Here is a 25,922-nt window from a genome sequence, read left to right on the forward strand (position 1 = left end):
GTTCCAGTAAAACACTTGTAGACACTGAAATTTGATTTTGTATGATTTTCATATCCCAAAATACTTTTAATATTTTTCAGTCATTTTTTTAAAATGTAAAAACTATTCTTAGCTCAAATGCTGGGGACAAAAAAACCAGATGATTAGGCCCACGGGCCGTAATTTGCCAACACGTGAACTACAGATGACCCATCTTAAAATGTCATGGGTCTAAAATCAAACTTTTCATTTTTCCTAGATATTTTCTCCTCCTGATGTCTTCTATGAATAGTACTACCATTTTCACCCTCTTAGATGCTAGCTGTCATCTCTGTCTCTTTCAGATTTTTTGTTTTTTATATTTGTTTTGAAAATGGGATTGGATTATACACATTACTCTGTATCTTACTCTTTTGTCTGAAGGACAGTACAGTTAAATCTAGCTCATTTTTTAATAGCTAGGTAAACTGGGGTGGTTTTTTTCCTATATTTTTCAGCTATTCCTGTCAATAGAGATCATTTAGGTTGTGTCCAGTTTGGGCCACTGCAAACAAGACAGCAGAAAACTTCCTTAAGCATGAATCCATACATCCTGCTACTTGTTTTGTGGGCTAGATTTTTAAAAAGTGAAGTTACTTGGTCAAAAAGTATTTAACAGATATTGCTATGTGGCTTTTGTAAAATGTCACAGCCATTCTTTTTTCCCTTCTTGTAAATTGCTATGGCCTTTCAAATTTACATCCTTAGTGTCTCTGCTTACCAACTTCAATGTACCCTTCTTAGCGTGACATTCTTGGCCTCTTCTTTTGCTGCTAAACCAGTCATCTCTGAGTGAGAGAAATTAGCAATAGCTGATTTTCCTCTTTTGTACTTTTGTACTCTGTTAGATATTTTTGTTTTGCTTTGTTCTGCAGCGTGCATTTATTACACTAGTTGGAAAAAAACAGTAACACTAGATTTTGAGGAAAATATATTCACAAAGATCATGCATAAGGCACTGGACTTTTTTTTTATTTGTTAAGCCTGAGCCTTCCACAAAGTCCAACAAAAATAAGTACCACAACCTGAGTGGTTAAAAAAATGCTATCAGTGGTTTCAAATATCAAAAGCAGTCTAAATAAAATCTTACCATGTAAGATTTATATTCACTTTCTGTAAAGTTAAGCACTGTTTCAAAACATTTTACCACTGTAATACTATTCATAGCTAATCATGAATGCAGCAATTTTTGGAGGATTTTGTTTCAGTTTCAAATAGTAACAGACTTTAGTCTTATTTTTTAATCCTGCTTTTGAGAATTATATGATAACACTCTTGTTTAGTTGTGATACCTTATTTTTAGTGCACAAAATAGGCCATCAGTGAAGCTATGAGTAAATGAATGGTAGAAATATATATGAAGTACTACTGGAATCTAAAGTAGGAAGAGAGGTATTGTTTCTGCTGGGAGGAGTCAGGAAAGTTCTTCATAGGACATTATGTATTAGGTTATGTCTTAAAAGATGCATGAGAGGCTGGTGGCTCCTGCCTGTAATCCCAGCATTTTGGGAGGCTGAGGTGGGCGGATCACTTGAGCCCAGGAGTTCAAGACCAGCCTGAGAAACATGGCGAAACCTCATCTCTACAAAAATAAATAAATAAATAAAATTTTAAAAATAATTAGCTGGGCATGGTGGCATGTGCTTGTAGTCCCAGGCACTAGGGAGGCTGAGGTGGGACTATCACCTGAGCCCAGGGAGGTCAAGGCCGCAGTGAACCAGGCAACAGAGTGAGACCTTATGTTAAAAGAAAAAAAAAAAAAAGATACATGAAAGCTTGCCTGATAGAGGGAGATTTTGGGACAGGGAAAACAGCAAGAGCAGAATTGACGTATTAAGGGGATAAGTTGATGGTGAGAATTAGTGGCTATAGTGAAGCCTACAATGATAGCCAGGTTTAAAATTACCTTGGTTTAAAATTTGGTTGAATAGAAGGTGAGCAAGTGAAAACACTGAGTGTGGTGTACTTTTATAATGAGTGTGGTGGTAAAGAGAGGACAGAGAGTAATTTAAAAGAGACACTGGGTTAAAGGAAGGGTTTTTGGAAAAGAATAGTCTGAACACGTTTGTGGACAAATGGGAAGAAAAGTTGGAGTTGGAGTTGAGGATACGGGACAAAGAGGGTTTAGGAATTGAAGAAAAGTTTTAGAGGCAGCCTTAGAAAAGCATAAGGCCAGCTTCCTCTAGAAAACAAAAAGAAGAGTTAGAAATGAGAGGAGTGGGAACAGCTTGGCTTTCTTTTCATCTGCTAGAATCTGTGGCTTCTCTGTATGAGGTAGTGTATGCTGCTTCTCTAGGTAGTTCTTTCCAGATCCACCTCCTTTTGGAATCTCCTTTTACAGATTTTGTGTCACTGACACATTTTCTTCCTTATTTCATTTCTATCATACTTCCGTGCTCTTATAGCTGCTTTATATGTGTCTCTTCAGAATGTTTTGTTTTCATCTTGAGTTCTTCTATTCTAGTTAGGAAATCTTCATGTTTTCCAATAAACCAGCAAGTAAAGAACCTGTTCTCCAGCCTTAAGCCCTCTCAGACGAGAAGCCCTCACCAGTCCATGGCCTGTGGACATATGGTCGTTACATACTACTGAGACAATCCCTTGCCTCCCTGGTGTGGAAGGCTTTGAGTCAGAGTCCTCAGGTGTGTCATGGCAATGCTTGGTGTAAGGACAGCCTGTTAAATGACTAGCTATTCCTTTCCCGGTGAGCACATGATGTTTGGATGTATTTGTCTAGATATAAACAGGAAATAATTAGTGCTAGGATTTGGCTATCTTACTAAATAGTGAGGAACCTCCTATTTATTTTCTTTTTTTTTTTTCTGTTTTTTCTTTCCTATTTATCTTAAAAGCATCCTTTTTAATAGTTGCCAATGTGCTAGAACTGATTTCCTCGAATGTGTTAACTCTAAAATTATGTGCATACATACATATACACACACATCACATTTATATGTATGTATATATATGTGGCATATTTAGAAAAAGAGAAAGAACTATAGAAGTTCTTGGTGTTTTTAAGTATTTTACTTCACATATAAATTACCTATTTTTAAATACCATCTTTATTTTCAGTTTAATGACAGAATGGCGTTTTTCTCGAGGAGTACAAGAACAGACCAAAGCTTTCCTTGATGGTTTTAATGAAGTTGTTCCTCTTCAGTGGCTACAGTACTTCGATGAAAAAGAATTAGAGGTTAGGCCCTTTTATTTTGCTATTGTAGGGAATGTTAGTGGGGGGAGGGACTAATTTTGTGCTTTTACAGAACAGTGTTCACACATTTTAAAATCCTGTAGCACAATCTTGAATCCTCTCATTTGTCCTGATGTCAAGGTGGTATTTATTCTAGCATTGGGTAAGAGTCTTAGTTATGTTCTCTGAACTATATAATGCCATGAGCACAAAATCTTCAATCAGTGTCAGTTGTTAGGGGTCTTGAAGAGTTATTGGAACATTATTAATAATTCTGAAATTTCAGTTTAGTAGTGAGTTGCTTCAAAGATCAGAGTTTTAAGTCATGAGTTGTTAGTGGTCTTAACTACATTTAGACTTGGTAGAAGTATATCAGGTGTGCGATAAAATATATCTTAAAATATACCATCTTAACTATTTCTAAGTGTTCAGTAATGTTAAATATATTCACATTGTGCATCCAATCGCCAGAATTTTTTCATCTTGCAAAACCGAAACTCTATATCCATTAGACAAGTCCCCCTTTCCCCAGCCCCTGGCAACTACCCTTCTACTTTGTTTCTGTGAGTTTGACTACTGTTGATACCTCCTATGAGTGAAATCATACAGTATTTTACTTTCGGTGAGTGGGTTATTTCACTCAGCCTAATATCCTCAAGGTTCATTTGTCCTGTAGCATGTGTCAGAATTTTCTTCCTTTTTTAGACCGAATAATACTCCATTATAGGTATGTACACTACCACATGGTATTATCCGTTCGTCCCTTAAGGGACCTTTCTGTGGCTTCCATCTTTTGGCTGTTGTGAATAGTGGTGCTGTGAACACAGGTGTACACATATCTCTCTGAGATCCTGTTTCTTTTAGATATGTACCCAGGAGTAGTGTTGTTGGATCATATGGTAAACCTCTGTTTCATTTTTTGAGGAACTACCATACTGTTTTCTAGATCAGTTGCATCATTTTACATTCCTGTTAAACATGTAGAAAGATTCCTGTTTCTCCACATCTTTCCCAACACTTATTTTCTGTTTCTTTCTTTTTTTTTTTTTTTTTTTTTTTGCTTGTTTTTTTAATAGTATCCACCCTAATGGGTGGGAGGGGATATCTCATTGTGGTTTTGATTTGCATTTCCCTAATGATTAATTATCAAGAATTTTCTTATTTTCCCATATGAAGTTAGGACATAGGCCGGGCATTTGAATAGTTCTTGGCATTTCCTCTCTGCCTGCTTTGGGTGTGCTATTTTAACTGTAGCCATATTGGGCCTTTTATTAAGAAACTTGGTTCTTTCATGTAATCAAATATACATATGAAAAACAGTACTTTAAATTTCATACAGTAATATTCCTATGTAGGAATTAAGCCTTCTAGCAACTCTGGAAGTACAGTCATCCCTAGGTATCTGTGGGGGATTGGTTCTGTAGGGCACCTGTGGACACCACAATCCATGGATACTCAAGTCCTTACGGTTACAGTATATAATAGTATAGTATTTGCATATAACCTACACACTTCTCCCTTATACTGTAAATCATCTCTAGATTACTGATAAATACCTAATGAAATGCAAATGTTACAGTAAATAGTTATTATACTATATTTTTAATTTTTTTATTTTTTTTAATTGTTGTATTATTCTTTTTCTCAAATATTTTCAATCCACCATTGGTTGAATCTGCCGATACAAAAGCTGTGGATATGGAAAGGCGATATATATGAAAACCAGGACTCTGAGCCTGGCTGACATAGACCGTCACTAATCCTGGTTAACATCTTTCTTAACAGTTTGCTTACACAAATTAATAGAAACATATTAGAAGATTAGCATGGAAGACATTTTTAGAGTAGTATTTATTAATCTTTTTAAAAACCACAGACTTCATTTTTAATCTGAAGACAGACATCTTGCATCCTCTAAATTCATACACCTAAATACTCCATATCTCCAATTAAGAATGCCTATTTTAGAGGTGCACTCAAAGAGGGATGTTATAGTGGGAGCCTTATACTGAAGTGGAGATGAAATTAAAACAGGAGATCAAGAAGCATAAGAATAGGAACATGTAGTTTATGTACCCTTCGCAGGGTGTATAATGTTCTCACATACTGCCCTGTGTGTGGGAAGGCCATATGATACTTTTCTTTTACATATAAGGTGACTGAAGCTCTTTATGATTATTTGCCTTGCCCTAATCAATTAAAAGTACAATTAAGAGTGCTAATCAATTAAGAGTGCAGAGCTGTGTGAGAAAATACAGAATTTGTCTTGTTTTGCTTTGTCTTAAGTTTTACTCCTAGTCTGTTGTTCTTCCGTCTGCTGCCATTCATTGGCTCTCTTATCACAGTAACGGTTATTCATACTATTATTCACAATAATGGCTATGCATAATCACACCCCCTTTTATAGGTTAATATCTGTTTAATGCTTAAGAAGATACAGTAGTCATTCTTTATGAAAACCCCTACCACACTAGGAATAGAAGGCAACTTTCTTAGTTTGATAAAGGGAATCATCATCAACAACAAAAAACCTTAGCATTATTCTAAATGGTAATATTTTGAAAGTTTCCCATTGAGTTTCGGAAAAAGGCAAAGATGTCTACTCTTACCACTTCTATTCAATATTTTACCAAATACCCTAGCCAGTGGCAAAAGCAGAAATAAGAAGCATAAAGATGGGAAATAAGTAAAACTGCCTATATCACAGATGAAAACATGATTTTCAGCTTAGATTAGAAAATCCTAGGTAACCCACCAAAAAACTACTAGAAATAAGGTGAATTTAATAAGGCATGGGTACAATTTTAATACTTTAAAAATCAATTGTATTTTTATGTATTAGCAACAGACACTTAAAATTAAGATTTTAGTTTCATTTGTGAAAGCATCAAAAAATGAGCAAATTTAATCAAAAACACACAAGACTTCTATACCAAAAACTCAAAACTGCTCAGAAAAATTAAGGAAGACCTAAATAAATGAAGAGATATACCATGTTATATTGTTAAAGTGTCAATTCTCTCCAAATTGATTTAGAGATTCAACATCTCAGCAGAATTTTTTTATAGAAAGTGACAGGCTGATTTCAAAATTAGAAGGAAATACAGAGGCGCTAGAAGAGCAGAGCCAATTTTGAGAAAGGACAGACTTGGAGGATTTACATCACCTGATTTTAAGACTTATTTCTAATAGTAAATAAGATAATGTGGTATTTGTGAAAGAATAGACAAATTGGTGGAACACTAGAAAGTCCGGAAGTAGACCCTATATTGTCAATTGATTTTCAGCAAAAGTGCTAAGATATTTCAATGTGGAAAGGGAATATCTTTTCAACAAATGACGTTGAATCAACTGAATGTCCATATGGAAGAAAATTAACTATGAACCTACTTCAGTCCATATTTAAAATTAACTTTGACCTTACCTCTGCCCATAAAATTATTCATGCTTACAATTAAAGAGAATTATAAGTCTGAATGTGAAAGTGAAAAAGAAAACATGAGAGAAATCTTGATGCAGGCAGAAGTTTTTTAGAACACAAAAAGTAATAACCATGAAAGAAAAATAAGGATAAATTGGACTTCTTCAAAACTAAAAACTGCTCTTGAAAAGATACCATTAAGTGAAAAAGTAACCTACACACTGGGAGAAACTGTTGAGACAAAGATCTTACATCTGAAATATGTTAACAAAAAACTCATGGAACTCAATAAAAAGACAAGAAAACATTTTTAAATAGACAAAGGCTCACTTCACAATAGGAGATACACAGATGGCAAGTAAATACATGGAAAAATGCTTATTAGTAATTGGGGAAATGCAAATCAAAACACCACTTTGAGATAGTGTTGGTAGTTTCTTATAATGTTAAATGTACATCTACTTTATGGCCTACCAGTTCTACTGTTAGGTGTTTATTAAAATGAAATATATATCTAAACAAAGACTTGTACATAAATGTTAATCACTTTATTCATCATTGCTAAAAATTGAAAGTAACCTAAATGAATTAACAAGTGAATGGATAAGCAAATTGTTGTATATTCATATAATGGAATACTACTCAGTGATAGAAAATATGAACTACAGCATGGATGAATCTCAAAAACATGTTGAGTGGGAAAAACAAAAGAGGATGTGTGTATATGTGTATGCACTATATATGACACAAATATGGATGTATGCATATACATGACATTCTTAAAAGGACAAATATAATCTGTGGTGAAATCACTGATCACCTGAAACTAGAGATGAGGATATGGTTTTGATTACAAAAAGGGATATGATGGAAATATTCTATATCTTGATTGTAATGGTGGTTACACAGGTGTATACATCTGTTGAAAATCTTCTAACTATATACCTAAGTTTGTGCATTTTATTCTATGTAAATTATAGCTCAAAGTTGACTTATGAAAAAAACTAAGAGATAAGTATTACATATTTTACTATGCCTAAAATAATGTTCATTTCATATACAAGTTGAGGTTGTTTGAAAATTTCACATATGTAGAATATTCCTAGAGAAGCTGGATAAATTATTAATAGGAGGTTAGTATTTTTTTATTTTTAAGTATATAAGATAGCATAGGTTTTTTAAAATGAGAACCAGAAATAGGTTTGGAACTAATGAATTTGGATACCCAGTTTGGGGGAGATCGATCGATCTATCTATGTATCTAGATATATATCTATGTATATATATAGATACATATATACACACATCTAGATATAAATCTATATAGATATATGTGTGTGTGTTAATACACACACCATATATATACACATGGTAAAGGAGACATGCTTTTCAGTATAGCTGTTTTTCTTGAAAATACTCTAAATGTAGTTTTTGGTTTGAGTTCAAGAAACATGGGTAAAGTACCAGAGAATCCTTTATGCTAAATTGCCACAGTTTTGTTCAAAAGATTTGCTTATTGTGATCATTATATGCCGTGCACATAGCTTTTCACATAATTTGCCATGTGCATAACTGCATTAGGAAATTTCAGTCATATGATTACTCTTCACTAAATCTTTATCGTAGCCTGATTCTGTGCTCATTTCCCAGGTTATGTTGTGTGGCATGCAGGAGGTTGACTTGGCAGATTGGCAGAGAAATACTGTTTATCGACATTATACAAGAAACAGCAAGCAAATCATTTGGTTTTGGCAGGTATTTGCTTTTATCTTTTTCGAAACAAAGTACTCAACATATTTGAAACAAAGTACTCAACATATTTTCTAATGAAATGGTGGTTTTAAAAATAGCTTATTATTTTTAATTGAGACTGCTTTTGGACACAGTTTATAAATTTCCAATTCTAATTCTAAGAGAATAGTGTGAACACTTGTCAAAAGTACTTTCTATTGCTTCTTTGACTGTCTTGCTAAAATGAAGGAGTGAATGACGGAATCTTATTTAAGTAATAGTTTAATGTTAATAGTTGTAGGCATAGCAATTTTTTTCTAGTGGTATCTAAGTAGTCTAAATTCCACTTAATTCTAGAAGTAAATGAGGAAATATGTTTGTAATGATAGTCAGTGCAGATATTTTAATTCCTCTGAGGTAATATACTAGGGAATTAGAATGATCGAGGGCATAATGTCATAAGAGTGACTTTATTCATTTATTTATGTATTTATTTTTATTTTTTTGTGTTTTGCTTAAACTGTAATAGGATGGTCTCAGGAATCCAAGTGTACCACACTAATCTTGAACATTTTATTTTAATAGACTTTTGTTTTGTGTGTTTATTTGAGAATTTAAAATCTCCAGATCAGGGATATTCTTCAGATAACTTCTCTACTAATTGGGACTCATTTGAGCAATTTAACGACTGGACTTCTGGCTTACTTCTGCTTAACTGTTTCATTTTCAGGTGAAGAGTAATGCTAGGTTTTGTGTTACAGTATACTTTCCAAAAGTTGCATCTTTTCATAAGGATGTATGTCATGAGTTTATTGCTTGATATTTTAAAGAGATGTAGACACTTCTAGAAATTTATCTTAAAATATACTTCCACATGTGTAAAGTGGCACATACCAAAGTAATGCAATATCATTGGTTTACTAACAGAGACTTGAAACAACCTAAATGTCCATCAGGAGAGTACTGAGTAAATAAACTATCATACATCCATTCTATATGTCTATACCTTGGAGTCATTCTTTTTTTTTTTTTTTTTTTTTTTTGAGACAGAGTCTCACTCTATTGCCTAGGCTGGAGTGCAGTGGCAGGATCTCGGCTCATTGCAACCTCTGCCTCCCAGGTTCAAGTGATTCTCCTGCCTCAGCGCCCCCACTCCAAGTGGCTGGGATTATGGGTGCGTGCCACCACGCCCGGCTAGTTTTTGTATTTTTAGTAGAGACAGGGTTTCACCATGTTGGCCAGGCTGGTCTTGAACTGCTGACCTCAAGTGATCCACCTGCCTTGGCCTCCCAAAGTGCTGGGATTACAGGTATGAGCCACTACGCCTGACTTTTCTTTCCATTTTTAAAAATGCAAATTAACAAAAATATTGGAGAATAATGTTTCAATACAGTATTAAGGGGAGAAGGAAGATGCTAAACAATGTGTATAATATGATGCTTTTTGTTTAAAGACTTATCATCTGTATAGTAAAAGTGTATGTTAGTATGGAAATATATCATTGAAAAGGCAGAGAAAAAACTGGAAACAGTTCTAGAGGGGTGCTGAGCAGTTGCAGGCGAAGGTAGGAAAGCTGCTTTTCATTAAGTAAAAGTCTTTTGCATTCCATACTATTACCTATTATAAAATAAATACATAAATAGGAAGGAATAAATCCATTTTCACGCCTAAAATACCTGAATTGCATTGCATGCAATATGCATACTATTCACTAGCTTCGTTACATTTGGTGTTCCCTGGCTTTCTGTTTACACATTTGTACCTACATAGCCAATGAGCTTAAGCTTAGGGTCATATAAATCCAAATGAATACTTGTGTTTTCTGAAGTGGGTTTCTTTTAGGGGAAGTGGTGAGGTTTATGCCAGACCTGGTAACAAGTTTTGTTTCTTGTGTTTTGTTGAAATATGTGCCTCAGCACAGTTCTTCACTGAAATATTTTGGGACATGATTAGCACAGCTGTTTTATCTTATCCTTAGCTAAAGTTTATTCCCTATTTTTAAGATACATTTCTACTCTTAATCTGCTCCCTATGTTCCTTGCTTTCTGTTATACTCAAACCAATCAAATTAGTATTTCACCACATTGCCCATTTATGTCTTTGAAAATAACTAGTCAGTGAAACAGATAATTTTAGAGGAATGTGTACTTTGGTTTTTCAGGTACTAGTGGGGAAGAACACAAAGTGTTAGGAAAATGGTGTTTCATGGGAGAAAATACCATAGACTATTAAGAGTGGCAGCAGAGAGGTGTTCATTTGTTTTCTGTAGCTTAAAGGGGAGATGGGTAATTGACTCAGGGAGGAATAACAGTGGTTTAGGGCTCATCTAGACTTGAGTTCAAATGTTAGTTCTGCCACTTTAGCAGTTTAAGAAGGACAAATCATTTAAACTCTCTAGGCCTCCATTTCCTTATGTGTACAGTGGGGATGCTAATGATTCTACCTATCTCATAAAATTGTGAGAACTAAATCCATGAAAACCAGTGGCACACTATTTGGCAGGAACCTTTAATAGCTGTTGTACTACAGCCCAACAACAACATCTACCTTGGTTGCACCTTTTGTTTGACCTTACATAAATGACTTAACCTTGCCAAGATTCTCATGTCTTTGCTCGCTGTAAGATGGGCGTAGTAATGATGGTGGCCAGCCTCCGTGTTCTCATGAGGATGACCTGAAGTGAGGTTCACAGTGTGCTTAGCATGGTGCCCACCCTTATTAAATGACAAACCCTACAACCACTTTTTCACACGACTTTTGAACCAATTCAGTGTTATTTAATTTCTTCAAGTGTGTACTAGTTTCATGATTGAAGATAGTTTAGCATTTATTTCATATTAAAGTACATTGGATTTCATTACAGTTTGTGAAAGAGACAGACAATGAAGTAAGAATGCGACTACTGCAGTTCGTCACTGGAACCTGCCGTTTACCTCTAGGAGGATTTGCTGAGCTCATGGGTAAATGTAGTTTCACTGTAATTTCTCTGTAGATAATTTTGTGATAATAATGGCCTTTGGACATACAGTAGACTTGAACTAAAGATTACTCTTCTGTGCTGTAGATAGGACTTCATTTAGAAGAAAGAAAAATGAATGGCTAATATCAAAGCACTTGTAAGACAAAAATGAATGTCTCCTCATATAGCTGAGGTGGCCATTGCTTTGCTCCCTAGGGTGACTGTGAAGGGAGCGACATTCTATATAAATAGTTTTCTTCCCACTGATTTAATTCTTATTGCTGGATCTCTGCAACAGTAAGAAGCTTCTTCAGGCAGAAGCAGCTTACATTGTGAATTTCTTCTTTATTTCGTATCATTCATATGATTATGCAGCATGTTCTATTATTTAAGTAGTTGTCAGAAGAAAAAAGTTTAAAGGACCAGATAAACTTTGTCTTATTTTCCTGGTGTAGGAAGTAATGGGCCTCAAAAGTTTTGCATTGAAAAAGTTGGCAAAGACACTTGGTTACCAAGAAGCCATACATGGTAAGTTCAAGAATCCTAAATACAAAGGTGAAAGCCACAGAGAATCTTTTGTTTTGTTCCTTTAAAAATATGTAAGATCCAGTATAACTGCGTATTCATTAAAGTAGTCAGAACTTCAATTTTGAGAACACATTGATTAATACAGCATTCTATAACTGAACACTTTAGCGTGTTCTCATTAATAGAAATACTTGAGAAATGCATCCATTGATTCAACAAATATTAGTGTACCCACTATGTATAAAGTAAGATTTAAGTATTCCCTGTCTTTTATGAAGTTTGTGCCCCATGGTGGGGCGCAAATGACAAACAGATAAACAAACAACTATTTGCAAATCCTGGTAAGTCCTTCGAAGGGAAAAATGAGAGTACTCTGATAGAGAACAACTAATGGGGAACCTACTCTGGGTTGAGTGGTCAGGGAGATGTCTTGGAAGGGGTAATTTGCTTAAGTTGAGTTTGATAAAGAGCATGCTGTGGGAATAAGCAGAGAAAGAACATTCTTTGCACAGAAATGCCAAAGTAAGCAAAGACCCTGAAGAAATTGTTTTTCAAGGAAATGAAGATGATAGGTATGATTGGAACTTGGTAAATCAGAAGAAAGGGAGATGAAAAAATTGGGGGATGTAGGCAGGGATTAAATTATGTACAGCCTTATAGGCTAATATAAAGAACTGAGATACCAAAGAAAAATTAGACAGCTTTGAAAAGTTTTAAATAGCAAGTAATAAATCCCAGAAAAATCGGCCGGAAAACAGTATATGGGAGGAGTTGGATGCAAGGGTGAATGCAGGGAGAGTAGTTAAGAAATTGTTATAGTTACCCAGGCCAAAGATGACAGCCTGGAGATAGGTGATTCTTTCAGGAGGTCAAAACTATTTTCATACCAAGCCATTATTTGCCTTTTTATCATTTTGAAATTTCTACTTGTGGTGCAAAAGCAATGGTTTGTGAACCTGCTTGTGCCTTAGCATAAATCAAGGCAGTGGCACCAAACTGCTACTACCTCTGTATTCTTCAGCACCATATACTTGAGGTTTAAAGCAAGGGAAAAAAAAAAAAAAAAGCAAAAAGGCAGGTTCATTGAAGTTCTTTATGAAGCAGTAAAAATTACTAACTTTATTCAATCTTGATGCTTGAGTATATGTTTTTTTTAACATTTGTGTGACAAAGTAGGAAGTCTGAAATAGCACTTGTGCACACCAGAGAATGATTTTCTTGAAGGAAAGCTCTTGGGCAGTTGTTTGAGTTGAAAACTGAACTAGCTTGTTTTCTTTTATGGAACACTATTTTTACTTGAAAAAATGACCCGCCAGCAGTTTATGCAGACTTAGGTATTTGACAGACATTTTCTTGAGAAGTAATGTTGTTAGCTTGTCATTTTAAGGAAAACAATAGGCATTTGTTGGTGGTGATAATTACCACCATGAGCTTGAGAGCTTCTGAAGACTTTCGTCAATGAGATTAGTGAGATTGTTTGTTTTTTGTTTTTTTGAGACGGAGTCTTGCTCTGTCACCCAGGCTGGAGGGCAGTGGTGTGATCTCAGCTCACTACAACCTCCGCCTCCCAGGTTCAAGCGATTCTCCTGCCTCAGCCTCCTGGGTAGCTGGGATTACAGGTGCGCACCACCATACCTGGCTTATTTTTGTATTTTTAGTAGAGACATGGTTTCACCATGTTGGTCAGGCTGGTCTCGAACTCCTCACCTCGTGATCTGCCCGCCTTGGCCTCCCAAAGTGCTAGGATTACAGGAGTGAGCCACCACGCCCGGCTGATTAGTGGTCTTTTAACAAATGTGATTTTTTTTCCTGTTATATAATTAAATGAGTCAACATTTAGAAAATCCTTATAATTCAGTGAGTCATAATTTTCAAATGATCAGTGAATGCTACAACAAATGTTACAAAATGACGCATGAGTAAAAGATCTATTCAAAGTGCAAGAGAGTCTGGGCACCGTGGCTCACACCTATAATCCCAACACTTTGGAAGGCCGAGGTGGGAGGATCGCTTGAGCTCAGGAGTTTGAGACCAGCCTAGGCAACATGGTGAAACCCCGTCTCTACAAAAAATACAAAAATTAGCCGGGTGTGTTGGCACACACCAGTAGTCCCAGCTTCTCTGGAGGCTAAGATGGGAGGATCACTGGAGCCAGGGAAGTCAAGGCTGCAGTGATCCATGGTCACACCACTGCACTCTAGTCTGGGTGACAGAGTAAGACTCTGTCTCAAAAAAAATCAAATCAGATCAAAAACAAAGTGCAAGAGAGAACAGTAGATTTTGTATAACAAAGTACAAAGTGTTCTTTGACCTGATTTCGAACCATATTGTGCATTCCCTTGTCAAATTTAGTATCAAAGAATAATATCGATAATTATCTGACAAGATGAGTAGAGTATATCTCTATTTCTAACTATTTTTCTGTGTGGGGCAGTAGATTAAATGTACAAGTAGATATCAGAATCCAGATGTTTTCTGTTACACCAGATATTTAAAAGATTTCCAAAACTATAAAACAAAATCACTCTTTCCACTATATTTTTTTGGAAATACTTGGGTTTTTCCCATTAAAATGTTTATTTTCATATCAAAATGAATTAATACTTTTTAAACTTGTTTTAACTTTTAAATATCAGTAGCTATAATTCATATAAATAAAATATGTTTTAACTTTTAAATATCAGTAGCTATAATTCATATAAATGAAAGCTCTTTGCAGTTGGAAATTTTTTTTTCCGAGACAGTCTTGCTGTGTTACCCAGATTAGAGTGCAGTGGCACAAACACAACTCACTGCAGCCTCAACCTCCTGGGTTCAAACAATCTTCCCACCATAGCCTCCCCAGTAGCTGGGACCACCAGTGTACACCACTATGCCTGGCTAATGTTTTAATTTTTTGTGGGGACTAAGTTTTGCTATGTTTTCCCAGGTGGGTCTTAAACTCTGGGTTCAAGCCGTCCTCCTGCCTTGGCCTCTGAAAGTGCTGGGGTTATAGGCATGAGCCACCGCTCCCAGCCAAGGTTGACAGTATTTTTAAGAGTGAAAAGGAGTCCTGTGACCAAAATTTGAAGACCTCTGCCTTCAGTTAAAGTGGTAGATCCAATATCTACCACTTTTGAGTGATTTTTGAGTCAAGGGGAGAATTAAAATAGATTTCAAATTTTGTGAAGGGAAAGTAATTACCACCCACTGATTTCTGTTTTCTCAAAGTATAAGGAGAAGTCACTGGCTAAGAGTGAAGAAAGGAAAAACTTTCGAGAGAAAGAAGGAATTGGGAGAATTGTTAGAGAATAGGCAAGTATTGATTAGAGGAACACGGCTAAGATTGCTAGGCAAAATTGGATTGTTCACTTGGATTAGTAGTATATTTGAAATGACAACCGTCTACTTGAATGCATTATTTCCTCCCCCAGTAATTTTCAGCTGTTAAGTTGAAAGGAACAAGAAAGCAGAAGATTGAGTTCATCAGAATTTGAGTTTATGAATTCAAAAGAGGGAGAAGCGTGAGATTTAAAAATATTTGTAGGCCGGGCAAGGTGGCTCACACCTGTAATCCCAACATTTTGGGAGGCTGAGGTGGGCAGATCCCAGGAGTTCAAGACCAACTTGGCCAACGTGGTAAAACACCGTCTCTACTAAAAATACAAAAATTAGTTGGGCGTGGCTGTGCACGCCTGTAAACCCAGCCACTCGGGAGGTTGAGAGCAGGAGAATCAGTTGAACCCCAGAGACGGAGGTTGCAGTGAGCCAAGATTGCACCACTGCACTCCAGCCTGGGATACAGAGCTAGACTCTGTCTCAAAATAAATTAAATGAATATGTTGTAAATACTTTTACAAATACAAATACATTATGATGTATAATGATGGACCATGATCTCTAATTATAGTGATGGGCTATAGGTAAAGAAAAAAGGGAGGACAAGAAGAGGTAGACAGGATAGTATGATGAGGTCAACAGGCTGGCATTTTAATTGAAATAAACTGGAAAGACATGGTAAGAGAACAGGATTTTTAAATTAGAAACTTCCTTTACTGGTGATGTCAGGGTTCAAAGTATAGCCTTGGGGTCAATAAATGAAGAAAGCAGAATCAATTTTAGCTTGTCTGTCTTACAAAAACAGCACAAAACATAATGGCCAATGTTTTAAAACAGAAGCCTGTTTTGGATGTTTTCAAGTAACCCACTTTCATGTTTTTCAACTCGGCATTTACTAAATATCTACTGTATGCGAAACAGATCAGCATTAAGAGAGTGCAGAGATGACTGCCCTCATGGATTTTAGAATCTAGTGGGAGAAACCAGTCAATCCTAATCCAGAGTAGATTAAAACAGATGCTAAAACAGAAATAAAAGGAGCTTATGAATAGGGAAATTGTATGTGTAAGATGCTCAGAGGAAGTTGTAGCATTTGGACTGGTTCTTGATGAAAAGCGTATTCCAGATCATAGAGAGCAGGGTTACAGAAAGAGAAAGGCATGTGGTATGCTCGGGAGAGCGTGAAACAAGTTGACGGTAGAGAACAGAAGCTTCCTTTCCCCACCACAGCCCCCTCCCCACCCACAGCAACTCAAAACCAGCAAAGGTTTTTGAAGAGTAGCATAAACTGGTATGTCATTTTAGCAAAAAGTAAAAAAGAAACAAAACAAATGGGCCCAAAGTTGAGTAGCAGGAAATTCTCTGATGATCCAGATAAGAGATGATGGGGAAGCATATACAGAGGGATGTAGTGGCAGTAGAAATGATCAGGAGGAGCCTGGGCAACATGATAAAACTTCGTCTCTACAAAAAATATACAAAAGTTAGCTGGCCATGGTGGCATGCACCTGTACTTCCAGCCACTCCGGGGGCTGAGGTGGGAGGAGGGAGGATTGCTTGAGCCTGGGAGGTCGAGGTTGCAGTGAGCCGAGACAGTGTCACTGCACCCTAGCCTAGGCAACAGAGCCAGACCCTGTCTCCAAATAAATACATAAGCAGGAGAAAAAATGGAATATTTGGTAGACAGAATGACAGAATTTGGCAAAGGCTATATGTGAAAGATGTAAGAGAACAGAAAGTGACTGGTTGTCTTATATAGGAAGTATTGAAAAATAGTATTTTTTTTTGACCTTGTTATCATACTCTACCTTGAAGTATAGTTTAAAGGGGAAGGCAGTAGATGGTCTGCTTAGTTGCTGCTATTAATATCTTTAACTTCTTTTAAAATACAAAGAATACAGTCTTAAAACAGCACTGTTTTAATTAGATGCCTTGTTTCAAAGGCTCTTTCCTAACTCTAACATGGGAGGATCAAGGGCACATGGAAAGTGGTGGGAATGGTAAGAGGGTACCTGGATAATCTCTAGAAAGCTTCTGCATGGGAAAATGAAGGTACAGAAGCGTTCTGACTTACTCAGAGCTATCTCACTAGTCACTGCTACTGTGGGGACCAAAACCCTGAACACCCGAATCCTAATCTAGCTACTCAGTGCTGTACCTTACAAAATGAAATGTGATTTCACCTTTGTAAACTGAAAAATAATATTGTTATTTTAAGCATTTTTTAGTATTTTAACATTTTTCATCAGTTAATCCCAGAATGGAATTATTTGAGTATGACAAGGCTGAAAAAGTATCATTTTAGAAGAGTTTATATATGTGGTTAGATTATTTGAAAAGACAGATGTATATATTTGTTCACTGACTGTCTCCACCCCAGAATGTAAATTCCATGAAGACAGGGATTTTAGTTTTCTTCACTGTATCACTAGCTTATCGGTTATGTCAAAAAATCTCAGTAAATGACTGATGAATGAGTGATTGAGTGGATGAAAGAAATAGACTCTTATCCGAAGAGAAATTAGGAGGACTCATGACACACGTAACAGGAATAGTAAAAAGAAAATTGATTTTTTTTAAAAAAATTGTCTTTATCCAAATTGCTACACTTATTATTTGTAATTCCATTTTCCTCTCGGAGATGTTAAAATAGTTTTTATATGTAAGTCTTAAATTTGGATTACTCTAAGAAATTTAGAAATGTTAATATACCAATTAAGTAATATTATAGTAGTAAATTGTTAGAATAATTCTGGCAAAATTTTTACATATATAGTATATATTCATATATCCATTCAGCTTTTCTATGTGCTTTGAAAAATATTGTATTTTTTTTTTCATTTTATTGAAAACATCTGATTTTGTTTTTGTTTCTGTTCAGTTTTAATCGCTTGGATCTACCACCATATAAGAGTTATGAACAACTAAAGGAAAAACTTCTTTTTGCAATAGAAGAGACAGAGGGATTTGGACAAGAATGAATGTGGCTTCTTATTTTGGAGGAGCTCTTGCATTTAAATACCCCAGCCAAGAAAAATTGCACAGATAGTGTATATAAGCTGTTCATTCTGTACAGTGAATTTTCCGAACCTCTCAAAGTATGTTTTCCGTTCTTCCACAGAAATATGCAAAACAGTTCATCCTTTTCTACTTTATTTATTGTTCCCTTGAAATGACTGACCAGGAAAAACATCATCCTTAAATTTTGAAGCAAGTGAGAGACTTTATTAAAAATACATATATATCTATAAAAGCATATATGATAGTGGCTCTAGTTTTATAGAGCTCCAAGTGTATGAAACATGACAGCCGTTCATTCATAAAGATCTGGATTTGCTTTACCTTGTTAATATTATCTAGGGGAAAAAGTGCAAATTGCTCCATGTTCTTCTCTCCCTTATGTAACATCTCCTGAGGGTGTTTAGTTGCATGGCTGTTCAGGAAGGTATTAAGGGCTTAGGCCAAATCTTACTTTGAGTATGTTAAAAAAAAAAAAAAAAATGCTGCTGGCTTTTCTGAAGACAGGTGCTTGAACCTGTCAGTTTGTTTTAAATAAATACAATAGTTGAAAATTTTTCTCTCTGTTACATCAGTAATATTGTCAAAGTAATGGATAAAACCATAACTTACACATGAAAGTCATATACTAGATCTGATACTATTTCGTTTATCGAAATTGGAAAGATTCATTGAGCAGCATAGAAGTTTGTTTACATGTTGAGATGCTAGGTATTTGTGGAATTAAAAAGAATCAGGCACTTTTGTACTTTGTTTTTAAATCTGTGATGTTTTTCAAATTTAATTCATAATAAATTGATGCAGTTTCATACTTAGGAACATACAAAAGGTAATGTGAACTCTGCCACTTTTTTTGTGTTCAAAGTTTTGGATTTTATGAAGCCAGATGGATTGAAGAGTTACATAAGCATTTGAATGCTCTAATATGAGGCTAATGATTTTCTGTTAGTATTTGACTATCTTCATTCCTCTCAAATTCATAACAGTTCTATTTATCTGAATTAAATAAGCATATAAAAATCTTTTGAGTCTCCCCCTTTTTACACAGATAATTATTTTTGTCATAAGTAACACTTTTTAATTGTTTTTCATCATAAGGCCTTTGCTGAACTACAAAAATGTGTAACAAATTAAAATCTGATGTGAATGATATTAATGCTACTTTTAGCAAACTGGGCTTCCTAATACAAAATTTTAAATTTCCATTTGTATCATGCTTTTAATATGCACTGTAAATTTCATCAACTTAAACATTTTTTATAGCCATGGAACTGACTTCTTAAAATATGTTGCCTATAAATATTTCACTGCTAAGTACATACAGAAAAACAGTAATTATTGTTTTGCCAAAATTTTATTTTTCTACATACTGAGAGTGTGTTCTGCATTTTATTCAGAAATCATAGTAAAGGCGAAAGAAAGGCAGTGATCTGCTTGGCTGAATAGACTCCTTTTCCAAATCCTAATTATGAACACTCTTTATTTTCAAGCCTAAAGAATTTTTAAAAAATTCTAATGTATGTGACAGGTTATGTAATAGAGGGTAACTGGTCTTCAAAAAGGACTGCCTTAATTATACCATAAGAGTTAAGTATTAGAATTACAAATGGTACCACTGCTGTATAAATTTTGCTATGACAGAAGTTATTGAATATCATTCATTGGAGGTATGATTTAGCAGATTTGACTAAAGAAGGTGGCTTTCCAGTGCGTTTTCAGGGTGCTGGTCTCCCTCCTCAAGTAAGAAATTACGATGCACCAGGTGAGGCTACACAGAACCCTACAAGAGACCAAACCAGCTTTGTTTTGGAGAATTCATCAGGGTCTTCCACTTTTCACACCCAGTTATAGATATCCAAGACCTACAGGCAGAGCTGTCTTATCTACCCAGTAGCAGTCGGAAAAATTGTAGAAATATGGTCCCTCACTCACCTTCTCCCCTTCTTCCCTTCCCAGCTGGACCAACCAGAACGAAATTAGGGAGTGCAAGACTCTCTGTGCAGTTCATGAGGAAGCAGACAAAAGGGAGGCTCAGAGACAGGTTTATACTGCTACTTCATTTTGGTGACTCACCCGCCCCCACCACCAGTAAATAGTCCAGGGAATAGATCACAGACCCAATACAATTGTGTCTGTTAGATCAGTTTAGCTATTTGTCTTCCACGGAAAGCAGCTTACCAGTGTTTGGGGTTCCCCCCTCACCCCCATACTTCCCAAGTAGTTGAAAATGAAAAGGTTAACAAAACCTTTCCCCCTGATGATTTCTGTTAACTACCTACCTCTTCCTACCCTGACAACTAAATAGGATGTATTGCCAGGCAACTTTGCTTCCGGTAAGTATGACCCCTAGGACTGGTAAGTTGCATCTGGACTGGGAAATCTCCAGATACATGATAGAAAGCCACAGCTTTGGGCATACTAGAGTGGAAAAGTCTTGTAACTGCATGTCCTTTAAGGAGGACCCTGAGCTGTCACCTGGGGAGATACCGTTGCATTGCTGTTAGAATATTGTCTTCTGAAAAGGAGGTTCAAAATTGTCCTGCTGGTGAGCTGTGGTTCCTGTCCTAGAGCCTTCTGAGTAAATTGGTGCCAAATATAGCCTGTTGTAGACTTGTTAAGTCTGAATGTTTGGTTGAACCTAAGAAGATTGGTGGATGATGCAGAAGTAAAAATCTTCCTTTGTTGAAATACGCAAATAAAAGTTGTCCTGTAACACGTAGTTGGCCTTAAAAGCCAAGCTTTAGGTCAACTGGGGATTTGATCTAAGTCCAAAAGTGATATCTCCTAAATTCCAAAATTTCTCTCCTCAATTCTCAATCAAGAACAAAATCAGAGGTAATAGTAGTTGTATTTATTGGTATTCATGGCAAATCCTTTACATAAATTATTCTTTTAATCCTTACAATTCCATGAAATTGGTGGGGGTTGTCTTTAATGGTGCTTTTTTTATAGATGAGGAAAGTGAGTATGAGAGAAGACATTTTTACAACATCCACAAGTAGTACACAGCCTGTGATTAAAAACTCAGTTGAGATAACTTGGCCATCAAGAAATTGAGGACTTTTACATTCTTATAGGATCATGGCCACTTTCCAAAATCAGTATTCTACTCATATCCTCAAAAAGGAATGAAGGAAACATCTATAAAGGAGAGAGATAGCCTGTGTATGTAATTCGCTTAGAAGACAAGAGTACTACCAACTTCTATATACATGTATATGGGGAAATAAGCATCTCAATCCAGCAGTCAGCTCTGGAATCCACACAAGAACAGAATCAGGTGGGGGCTGCAGGGGAAGGAGTAAGGGATTCCTGGGGTTCCTTCTCAGTAGTGGGTCTCATCCTTAGTGGGGAAACATCAAGAACCAATGTGACGTGGGGAATCAGGCTCCTGGGAAGTCAAGTGGAAGCGACTTAGTGCACAGAATTAGAATCTTGGGAAGGCACCATGTCTTGCAGAAGAAACCTAACCCTCAGAGAGTAAAGGGGAAAAATGAAGATAAGGACCCAGTAGCCACACTCCTGGACATGTATCCCAGAGAGAGAGAATTTATGTAGACATAAAAACCGGCATATAATGCTCATAGCAGATTTGTAACAGCCCCAAATCAGGAATAACCTAAATGCCCCTCAGCATATGATTGATATGGTATGCCCATACAATTAAATACTAATCAACTCTAAAAAGGAACAAACTATTGATAGAACTTAGGTCTCAAGGGAATTATGCTGAGTGAAAAAAAGAGTGTCACAGGATCTCACTGTATGATTCCATTTGTATAACACTGTTGAAATAAAATTATGAAGAACAGATTAGTGCTTGTCAGAGCTAGGGATGGGTGGGGGAGAGGAGGTGGATGGGCGTGACTATAAAGGGACAGCACTAGGGATCTTTGCGATGATGGAACAGGTCTGTATCTTGATTATGGTGGCAGTTACCAAAAATCTACATGTGATAGAACTGCATACAACTATACACACAAGAGCATTTAAAAGTGGTAAAATCTAAATAAGGTCTGTGGTCTGTACCAATGTCAGTTTCTGGGCTTTGCTATTGTACTTTAGGTTATATGAGATGTTAGCACTGGGACAGGCTGAGAGACGGGTACACAGGACCTTTTTTTTTTTTTTTAGTATGTGAATCTATAATTATTTGAAAGTAAAAATATTTTTTAAAGTTCTAATAAGGAATCAGGAGGTAAAACCTCACTCCATAAAAAGCTTTATTACTGAATGATACCTGATCTCACAAAAAACAACTTAGCAGAAAGTATTCTTGAACTAACCCAGACCCTTTCCTCCCATTTGATGACTTAGTATTGCTGGTAACTCAACATAAAATTACATCCCTAGGGAAAAAAATAAAATCACTAAAGAGAAAACTGAAAATGAGAAAAAAGTAAACTTTAACACAATATGCTAATAGGAATTAAATTATTAGATATTTAAAAAATCCAAAATAGCAACTTAAAAACTCAGAACTGGACAAACAAAATGCAGATGTGAATGACTGGCTAAAATCAGGAAAAACATTCAGAGAAAAAGACAAACATATCAGACATGAAGGCAATTATAAAGTATCTAAGGAAGAAGAGATACAACCAAAAGTAAAATAAGGGATATGGAAGATATAAATGAAAAGAGCCAAGAAAATGAAACAAAAAGGCTAAAAGAAAAATCAGTAAGTGATAAATATGAAAGTCAGGCAAAGATCTAATAGAACTAATTTGAGTCCTGGAAAAAAGCTGGAACAGCGGTTCTCAAGGTGTGGTCAATTAGGCCAATCTGGAATGTGACAGAATCTATGACAAATGGACTGGCCTATTCAAAAAGTCAATGTTGCAAGAAGAAAAAAATGGGGAACTGTTCTAGATTGAAAGATAAGCAACAAATCAAATGCAATTTGGATCCTGATTTTAAGAAGCATGAGACATCTTGGGGACGTTTGAGAAAATTTGAATATGGGTAGATATTAGATGATGTTAGAGCATTGTTAACTTTTCCAGTTGTGATAATGGTTTTGTGTTTGTTCAGGAAGATGTCTTTATTCTGAGAAAATGTATGCTGACACATTTAGGGGTGAACTATTATGATGCTTGCAATTAATTTCAAAAGGTTTAGAAATGTATGTGTTTGTACACACACAGACATACATATAAATACAGTTTGAACATCCCTGAATCCAAAAATCTGAAACATGAAATTCGTGCTCCATAATTCAAAGCTTTCTGAGTGCCAAAATGATGATACAAGTAGAAAATTCCACATCTGACCTCATGTAACAGGTCACAGTCAAAATGCAGGTGCACAACACAGTTTATTCGGTTTCCCTACAGGAAAAAAACCCATTTTAAAAAGCCATCCAGCAGAATACCACCACATCCCTAGAAAGACCTACTTCTGGCCCTTCAACTGCTTCTGTTTCTCCTCACCTACAAAAATAAAATACAGTATACAATAACCTTTTAAAATACAGCATCATAAGCGGGAGACTGAAAGCCTGCCATTGTTTGTTGCTGCCGTTAAACAGCTGATACAGGTTTCTGGTGATGCTACTGTTGCCTAGCTACCCTGACCACATTATTTTTTCACTGCATCAATGGTATGTCTTTTTTTTTTTTTTTTTTTTTTTTGCCATCTTTGTTCCTATGCAAATTATGTCATTTTTTTTTTTACTGTTAAGTAGTTATGCAGGAATAAGTATAGTAACTGCTTATTGGTAGCATATAAATTCAGTCAGGAATGATGGTGACATCAAACCACAAATTGATCACATGAGTGGCTGAGATGACACCGTTGCTTTCTGATGGTTCAATGTATGCAAACTTTGTCTCAATGCACAAAATTATTTTAAAAAATTATATAAAGTTACCTTCAGGCTATGTGCATAAGGTATATATGAAACAAGTGAATTTTGTGTTTAGACTTGGATCCCATCTCCAAGATGTCTTATTGTGTGTATGGAGATATTCCAAAATTTGAAAAAATTCCCAAATCCAAAATGCTGCTTCTAGTCACAAGTATTTCAGATAAGAGATACACAACCTATATAGCAGAATCGTTGAATCTGAGATGGGTGTACAAAGATCACTACTTTCGGTCTTCCTTTTTGTTTGAAAATGTACATGATAAGCATATCCATACAGTTCATTGTAACATTACAATTTCCAAATCCTTTGGGAAAAATCCACCTACACACAGTCTCTCTTTATCCAAGTGGATTCAAGATGATACTCCTTTTTACAAAACTTAAAAAGATTTTGCAGTGGTGGCACTCCAGCCTCAAGTGAGTAGCATAGTCCTGCCTATTTAAAAACATCTTAGTATTCCATTTCACTCTTAAGTTTTGTGTTCCTTCCATTCCATTAGGGAATAGAGCTTTGTGTCTGATAAATTCAGTCTACCATGAGACTATACACCACATTTAGAGGAAACCGGCCAGGCGTGGTGGCTCACACCTGTAATCCCCGCACTTTGGGAGGCCGAGGTGGGCAGATCACTTGGGGCCAGGAGTTTGAGACCAGCCTAGCCAACCTGGCAAAACCCCATCTCTACCAAAAATGTAAAAGCCGGGTGTGGTGGTAGAACCCTGTAATCCCAGCCACTCAGGAGGTTAAGGCAGGAGAATCACTTGAACCGGGGAGGCGGAGGCTGCAGTGGGCCAAGATTGTGCCACTGCACGCCAGCCTAGATGACCGAGTGAGACTCTGTCTCAAAAAAATAAAAATAAAAAAGGAAACCACTCAATTTTTAGTCGTCTCCTGACTTAATTCCTTCCTTATACAGGTTAGCTCCAAGATACATCATTTAACTACTTTATGTCAGGAAACCACAAAATCCTAACCTCTTTCACCACACCTTCTCTGCAAAGATCTCAACTTAGAATCAATCCAACTTGAAAATCCATCCCCCTTTATATCCCCTATAGATCCATTTCCCCTCCTCTACAAAGCTTTCTTTGCTTGATCTCCCATCCCAATGTGATCAATCCTTAGAAATCTCATACCATTTTGCATTGCTGGTATCCAGGATGCAAAATAATCTTTGCCTGAGCCATGGAGATTTATTTCTACCACTCTTATGGCAATTATTTATTTTACTTTATTATTTGTGAAGAAGCCTAGAATTTTTTATATTTACACTGTTAAATGGTCACAACATTTTAAAAGCCGTAGAACAGTTACAGTTCATATATTTTTATAATTAAATGAAAAGGCAATGTTTATTAGCTGTTTCATACATCATCTCTGAAAAGTTCTCAGTTCTTCTCACTGAAACTTGTAAGCAACTGAGCAGCTTCTGTCTGTATCTAAAATGGAAAAACATATGTTATAAGTAAACAGGAGAGCTAAGAGACTAACTTGTGAAATTTAAGTTTATAAAGTGGGGTTTCTAAGAGTTTCCAAACACCAGATAGGACATTATAACAATAAAATTTCTTGACAGTGACCCGATGAGACTCTTAGCTCTTCCACTTTAGTACACATCCCTTGACTTTTATGTTTTAGAAATCTTAACTCCATCTGCCATGTGTGTCAAAACAGGAATAATTCTGCATTGTAGCAGGCAACCCCTAACATCTATTTGGTGACAGTAACTAAACATTTCCTATATAGAAATATAAATGTCAATGAATTTACGCTTGAAATGAACACACCTGTTTTCAACAATGTTATGCATTTAGAAAATTATGCTTTTACAGTTCTTAATTCACCATTTAATAGTGCCTCAAAACA

General features: G+C 36.0%; 2 protein-coding genes across 8 annotated transcripts in view; one reads left to right on the forward strand and one right to left on the reverse strand.

Moving 5' to 3' along the window:
• The window catches only part of WWP1 (WW domain containing E3 ubiquitin protein ligase 1), a 123,212-nt gene extending 103,691 nt beyond the window's left edge, over positions 1–19,521 (forward strand). For all 5 annotated transcript variants that reach the window (XM_003902938.5, XM_017962155.3, XM_009213273.4 and 2 more), the window contains 5 exons: positions 3,094–3,214; positions 8,283–8,387; positions 11,227–11,323; positions 11,778–11,850; positions 18,050–19,521. In XM_003902938.5, coding sequence (XP_003902987.1) covers positions 3,094–3,214; positions 8,283–8,387; positions 11,227–11,323; positions 11,778–11,850; positions 18,050–18,149 — 496 coding nt within the window. In that variant the 3' untranslated portion in view covers positions 18,150–19,521. The remainder of the gene's footprint in view (positions 1–3,093; positions 3,215–8,282; positions 8,388–11,226; positions 11,324–11,777; positions 11,851–18,049) is intronic.
• A 1,494-nt stretch (positions 19,522–21,015) lies between these two features.
• The window catches only part of RMDN1 (regulator of microtubule dynamics 1), a 44,996-nt gene continuing 40,089 nt past the window's right edge, over positions 21,016–25,922 (reverse strand). For all 3 annotated transcript variants that reach the window (XM_021942476.2, XM_021942475.2, XM_021942474.2), the window contains exon 10: positions 21,016–25,495. In XM_021942476.2, coding sequence (XP_021798168.1) covers positions 25,445–25,495 — 51 coding nt within the window. In that variant the 3' untranslated portion in view covers positions 21,016–25,444. The remainder of the gene's footprint in view (positions 25,496–25,922) is intronic.

Source organism: Papio anubis, chromosome 8 (assembly GCF_008728515.1).
Source record: "Papio anubis isolate 15944 chromosome 8, Panubis1.0, whole genome shotgun sequence".
In the NCBI taxonomy this organism is placed as follows: domain Eukaryota; kingdom Metazoa; phylum Chordata; class Mammalia; order Primates; family Cercopithecidae; genus Papio; species Papio anubis.